General features: G+C 35.1%; 1 protein-coding gene across 1 annotated transcript in view; it reads right to left on the minus strand.

Moving 5' to 3' along the window:
* Positions 1 to 980: 980 nt before the first annotated feature.
* The window catches only part of VIRMA (vir like m6A methyltransferase associated), a 68,006-nt gene continuing 62,061 nt past the window's right edge, over positions 981 to 6,925 (minus strand). Inside the window, 5 exon segments of the mRNA XM_017538119.2 lie at positions 981 to 1,326; positions 2,414 to 2,557; positions 4,012 to 4,343; positions 4,789 to 4,955; positions 6,675 to 6,771. Of these exon segments, the coding sequence (XP_017393608.1) occupies positions 1,172 to 1,326; positions 2,414 to 2,557; positions 4,012 to 4,343; positions 4,789 to 4,955; positions 6,675 to 6,771 (895 nt within the window). The 3' untranslated portion in view covers positions 981 to 1,171.

Consider the following 6,925-nt stretch of genomic DNA (forward strand, 5'->3'; position numbering starts at 1 on the left):
AAAAAAAAAAAAAAAAAAAAAAAAAAAAAACATCAGATTCTTTACAAGCTAAGCCTTTCTTTAAGATGTTTTCTTAATGAACAGAATGTATTCACTCACAAATAGTTCCCCAAAACAGAGACTGATAAAAGGATGGAATGAGACTCATACACTCCTTTTCTGATTAAGAGAACTCTGTATTTTATGCCAGTTATATAGGCTCAGTGTGTTAAGACATATCTTGGGGAAAATATGGCTACTTTCTCAAAGCTATAAGCTTTATTTCTATATGTAAAGTCTAGCTTTTATTAGCTGTTTCTGATTCCCAAAATAACAGTGTTAGTATATGCCTCATTTTAGGCTTTAAGTTACTGTATAATAAAATAGTGTCAGTAGATCCAAAGCTGAAATGCAAAGTTCAGATTTCTAAAACAAAGGATAGGAATATTTTGTTTCTTTTGGTACAGCCATTGTTCCCAAACTGTGTACCAGGGCACCTTAGCAAATTAACATGAGTGCCACACAATATTTTTAAATTTTTGAGAAAAACATAGCAACACCTGTTGGACATGACAGAAACTACTAGTTTGAGGTAGTTTACATTTTCAACACTAAATAGCATTATATTCCTTTCTATAACAATGTATCTTTGTAAAACTAGGTTTTCAGCAGTTTGATTAAAAGTACTGTGCAAAAACCAGAGAGGAAAAGAATGATACTGAGTCCAAGGTTTGAGATGGGCAGTGTCCACAATTACTAGTGGTGATGATGTACATTCTTATTAAGCTGTTGGACCTAACTGCTTACTAAATACAAGTATTAGATATTTCTTTTGGACCAGGTATGCTGTGAAAAAAGTACTCAGACACTAAATAGTGTCATAAACAGAAAGTTTGAGAACACTTGTGCTATAAGCCAGAAAAATACAAATCATTTTGTTTTTCTACCTAGAAATTTTCTAAATAAATAGTCATATAAAAAAAGGGAAAAATATATATACAAAACGTACATAAAAAGATTGGATTTTTATTGAAATCTTGTTAGGTATCAAACAAAATCTGCTTTCTTCAGATAAAAATATTCTCTCAGATGTCTCCAGATAACTGCTAAGTCTAAATTGGTCCTTCAATGTCTTATTTTTATTGTCCTCATGAAATGTTCATATACACTTAGGATGTTCCCAAAAGCATTTTTATCGTGTAAAGGAGCGTACGTGACGACCTCTACCACTGCCTCCACTAACAAACTTTCCTCTTGAGCCTCCACTGCCGCTATTTGCACTAGCCCAAGAAGGTCCAAGTCCCCCACGACCTCTAGAAGCACGGTCCCGAGGACTTGGGCGGTAACCTGTAAAAGAAAGAATATACTTTTTAGTTCCAATTATCCTTTCTTTTCCTGTCATACAAATACTAATCTATGACACTGAGCTCAAACCAAGAATTACGCTTTTCTCTCTTAAAACTCATGTGCAAGCTCTGTGAATGGGCTGAAGAGTCTTGAATTCTATACTTTAACAGGTAAACTATATGGTTTATGATAATTATATCCCAAATAAAACTTATTTTTTTAAAATGTGCATTTGAAACCAAAAACTACTTCTGATGAGGAAAAATTCCAGACTAGATGTTTCAGGAAAAAAAAGTTTATGTGCTTATATACCTAAGACAAAACTTTTTTTGCTTATATACCTAAGCAAAAAAAGTATGCTATTTATAAAGGTATCTCTGTTATTAAAATACTTTGTGTTCAGAAAGTTAACTTAAGCTTTGACTTTCATTACTGAAATATAAAAATAAAAGCACATCATCATGAAACTGTTTGGATTACACAAACAGTTCAGAAACTAAAATCTGATTATTTTTATAGAACATATATATTGGGCATTCATTCAAGGAAATAAACTTTAGAACTTAAGTCTATACTCTAAAATATTCTCTCACAGAATGAGAGTACAGTTGACCCTTCAACAACATGGGTTTGAACTGCCTGGGTCCACTTATATGTGGATTTTCTTCCACCTCTGCTACTCCTAAGAAAGTAAGACCTCTCCTCCTCTTCCTCAGCCTATGGAATGTAATGACCTTTATGATGATCCACTTCCACTTAACAGTAAATGTTTTTCCTTATGATTTTCTTAATAACATTTTCTTTTCTCCAGCTTAACTGTAATACATTATGTAACATATAAAATATGTGTCAATCAACTGTTTATATTATCTGTAAGGCTTCTAGTCAACAGCAGACTATCAGTAGTTAAGTTTTGGGAAAATCAAAGCTATACTTAGATTTTTGACTGCGTGGGGCAAGGAGATGGGGAGTTTAGCACCCCTAACCACCTCACTGTTCAAGGAACAACTGTATGTGATACCAACAATTGGAAAAGGAAGAATTAACTTCCCTTCTCTCAGCAATATCAAGTAGCAAAGATGTATACCTGTAGAACTAAGGGGTCGTAATGGTGGAAGAGGGCCTCTGTTAAAATTGCTCTGGCCTCCACGACTTTCATTGTAATTTCCTCGAGGAGTATTCTGAGCACTCCAACTGGAGCCTCTTGTTCCTTCCCGACGACTGTAGTTTCCTAAACACAGACAGCACAATCAAAATCACTTTTTTCACAACTTCAATTGGATTCTTTTAAATGACAGATTTTTCTTAATCTTCAAAAGAATGGAAAAGAAACTGAAATTCTGTAAACTGACTGTATTAAATAGAGGCAGCCTAACAGTGGTTAAGAGGAAAGGCTTTAGGGCCAAACTGCCAGGGATCAAATACTGATTCTACCACTTGTATTTCTGTGCCCTGGTCAGCTGACTGACAATTTTCTCTTCTGCAAAGTGGGAGTACTCAGAGAACTTGCCTCACGGGGTTGATGTGAGGTTATAATATGTAAAGTGCTTATAACAGTTCCTACACACCTAATCTAAGTGTTTGTTATTACTATAAATGCATATTCTCTTTCACCCTCCTAACTCAGCAAGTATGAAAACATGTTTGTCAATCCATTAGTAAAGTGTAATTTCTATAAGTATACCTAGTTGCTAAAATCTTGTAAGGCCAGGTACAGTGCCTAACATCTGTAATCCCAGCACTTTGTGAGGCCGAGGCAGGTGGAATACCTAAGGTCAGGAGTTCAAGACCAGCCTGGCCAACATGCTGAAACCCCATCTCTACTAATAATATAAAAATTAGCCGGGTGTGGTGGTGCATGCCTGTAATCCCAGCTACTCGGGAAGCTGAGGCAGGAGAATCCCTTGAACCCAGGAGGCAGAGGTTGCAGTGAGTCAAGACTATACCACTGCACTCCAGCCGGGGTGTCAAGAGCGTAACTCTGTCTCCAAAAATAAAAATCTTGTAATAATTTCATACAGACACAGAACTATCTTAATAAAACTGTTAAGTAAGTAAAATTGTGAAAATAATGTAAGGGTATTACTCAGAAAATGTACAATTCTCAGTGTAAAAAGGAAAATAAGGCCGAGCACTGTAGCTCACGCCTGTAATTCCAGCACTTTGGGAAGCCAAGGTGAGTGGAACACTTGAGGTCAGCAGATTGAGACTAGCCTGGCAAACATGGCAAAACCCTGTCTCTACTAATAATATAAAAATTAGTTGAGCATGGCGGCATGCGCCTGTAGTCCCAGCTACTTGGGAGTCTGAGGCAGGAGACTCACTTGAACTAAGAAGGCAGAGTTTGTAGTGAGCTGAGATAACACCACTGCACTCCAGCCTGGGCAACAGAGCAAGATTCTTGTCTCAAAAAAGGCGGGGGCGGGGGGGTGGGTGTGTGTGGATAATTAGCCAAGACTTCTGAACTCATTATTAAAAGTACATTGTATCAAAGGTCCATTGATAAAAAGTTTCTTCCTTCTATCCAATAGAGTACTCCGCAAAGAGCACCATTAGTCCAGAGGTGGCTCAGCTACAGCAACAGGGAAACAGTTTATCTGAATCTCTTCCATCTAAATCACTTTCATTAATTATTTTAACATTCCAATATTCTAACCCATTAGAAAATATACACTAATTAGTTACCTTTTGAAGCAGGTGGTGTGAAAAACCTATTCTGACTGTGGAAAGCACCCCGTCCTCCTCTATTGCCTGAAAACCCACCACGGGAAGAAATCTTCTGGGATACTTTGAGTGGCCGTTTTGGTGGAGGTATTCCATCTTGAGGAACCACTTCTTTACTTTCAGCAGCAACAAAGTCATCCACATGCATAGATGGTGGTCTACTTGTGTTCTGTTTTCGCTGACGAAAAATATCATGAGGTCGTATACCCTGTCCAAATCCTCCCCTGCCCCTTCCTCTTGGTGGTGGCACAACATGAGCTCGTTTGGCAGGTTCAATGTATTCAGATTTTCCACTATTAAAACAAAAACATGCATAAAACATTTTCTTTTTTCAAATTTCTAGCAAAAATAATCTTTATAATACTCAAAATTATTTTTCAAATTTTTTGTACTCTTAATTCTGTTATCTTTGCAAGTATCTCTTGTACTTCTGATAATATAACAAACTAGGTAAGAAAGGTACTCACATTTCACTGATATGAGTAACAATGTTTTAAAATAATCCAGTTCCCTTCTTATTCAAACTTTCCAAAATCTCATAAAAAACAATATAACAAATGTACTGGGTATATCCTGGCCAAATTATTATCTTTAAATTAAAAAATTTAAACAATGTTCATGATTCAAATGCTACGTTAACTTCCTTTCTAGTTTAACAGCATGTCTCTATCTTAAAATACACTAAAATAAATAAGCTTATATGACCACAATTGAGATCTTCAGTGGAATAAATTTTACCTAGAAGTTATAAAGGTCTCATGCTTGTGCTTCCCAAGTTTGAATCCTTTAGTAGTCTTGGTTCTTCCTGGAGATGATGGTTCTGACAAAAATGAGCGCTCTAATTCTGAGTGCAAATCAAAGTCACTACAGCATTTTTCAGAGAGCTCAATTAAATCAACCTTTACCTGCAGTGATAATAATAAAACAAAATATATCTTAAATGTAATTATTAGCATAACATTTGACTACAGAAATTCTTGTAATTATAAATTATATTTGCCCCTCCTAAGAAATAAATTATAGCTTTCCCTCATCTTTTCAAAAATCAAATGGTATTGGTAGTTTAAAAACACACACACACACACACACACACACACACACACACACCTTAGTAATGCTACTTTTTTTGTGTGTGGCATTCTTCAAAGCAGGGTTATTAATGTAGGAGACCTTCAATGCCTGAGCAGGAAATTCAATATTTGTCTATATAAATTAACACTGTAATAGCTCCTGAACTTTTCCAAAAACAAAAAAAGAATCTGAAAATAACATACTCTGCCAGCCTTATATAGTCAACAGTTCTATTACAAAAAAATTCTGTGCCACAGATTCCCAAAAGCTCTATGCATTTAATAAAGTTCCAATGTAAGTTTAATTTCAGGGAAATCAAAATTAAGTTCACTTAGGTTTTATTCAAATTTATCAAATTTAAGATACCTAAAATTTCTCTAATCCAGAGGGTTACAATTATCATCACAAGACAGTTGTGATTCAACTTAAAGTTATAAAATTAGTAACTTGTAACAGAAATATTTTATACCTGTGCTGCCCAACATGGTAGCCACTAACCACATGTGCCTATCTAAATTTAATCAAAATTAAAATCAAAATAAAATTCAGTTCCCTCATCATCCACATTTCAGTTGTACAACAGGCACACAAGGCTACTGTATTGGACAGGGCAGACTACAAAATATTTGCATTACTGCATAGAATTCTACTGGAGAAGACAGTTTTAAAGAATCACTGAACTGCTTGCACTAAAAAGAAATTAATTTTTAATGTACTTTTAATTGAACTGCATGTGGTTTTTTTAAAAAAGGAAAAGCAGCCCTCAATACACTAAGTACAAATGTGAAGCAAATCATTCTTTTAGTTTTACTGCACATGATGAATACCAGTATGTTTCTTTGATAAAGAAAACAAACCATATACATTATAATAAGATGTGGCTAAAATAATTCTCCCTACTACAACTCTGAGAAGGGTAAAACAGACTGCATTAAATTTTAAATAGCTAATTATACTTTTATCTATTCAGCATTATGTTTAACAATGTCAATTTCCATTCATACTATAACAAATATATTCTTTATAAGTTTCTAAACTGAGAGCCACACCATAGCACAACCACTCCTCTCCTTAAACCCAAATGCAACAATAAACTGTTGTTTTGTGGGATACTTTTCTCTATTCTATACCCTAAGAAAACAAAGTGCTTCATAGAACTTATGCAAAAGTGTGATTTTGCCCTTAAAAAAGTCACATTTTCTGGCCAAATGTGCTGGCTCATGCCTGTAATCCCATCACTTTGGGAAGCCAAAGAGAGAGAATTATTTCAGACTAGGAGTTTGAGACCAGCTGGGTAACATAGTAAGACTTTATCTATTAACAATCTCAAAATACAGATCACTAACTAGAAAGAAGCAAAAAAGAAGCAGAAGAAAACTTTCTGGATGCCATAAAGTGGGCAAGTAGCATAAAAATTACATAGGACTGGCCTCCAAGTCCATAACAGTCCTCCAATAGCCATAAAATATGGAAACTATTATAATACTAACAATATACAAAGAAACAGAAAAAACAACATTTTTCTAAATATTTAGTAATAAAATAATTTATACCAAATCCAGATCTGTATCAATCTCTTCAGCCTGAAATGGAGTGAACCACATAGATTTCAACTGATCATCCATGACATCGGCAAGCACATAGGCAGTCCTGGAACAAAAAAAAGTATATGGTGAAAAGCAGAATTCCAAAATCAAATATTTTTTCTTTCTTTTTTTTGAGACAGAATCTTGCTCTATTACCCAGCTGGAGTGCAGTGGCACGATCACAGCTCACTGAAGCCTGGATCTCCTGGGCTCAGGTG

The sequence above is a fragment of the Cebus imitator genome, unplaced genomic scaffold (genome assembly GCF_001604975.1).
Source record: "Cebus imitator isolate Cc_AM_T3 unplaced genomic scaffold, Cebus_imitator-1.0 Scaffold109, whole genome shotgun sequence".
NCBI lineage: Eukaryota > Metazoa > Chordata > Mammalia > Primates > Cebidae > Cebus > Cebus imitator.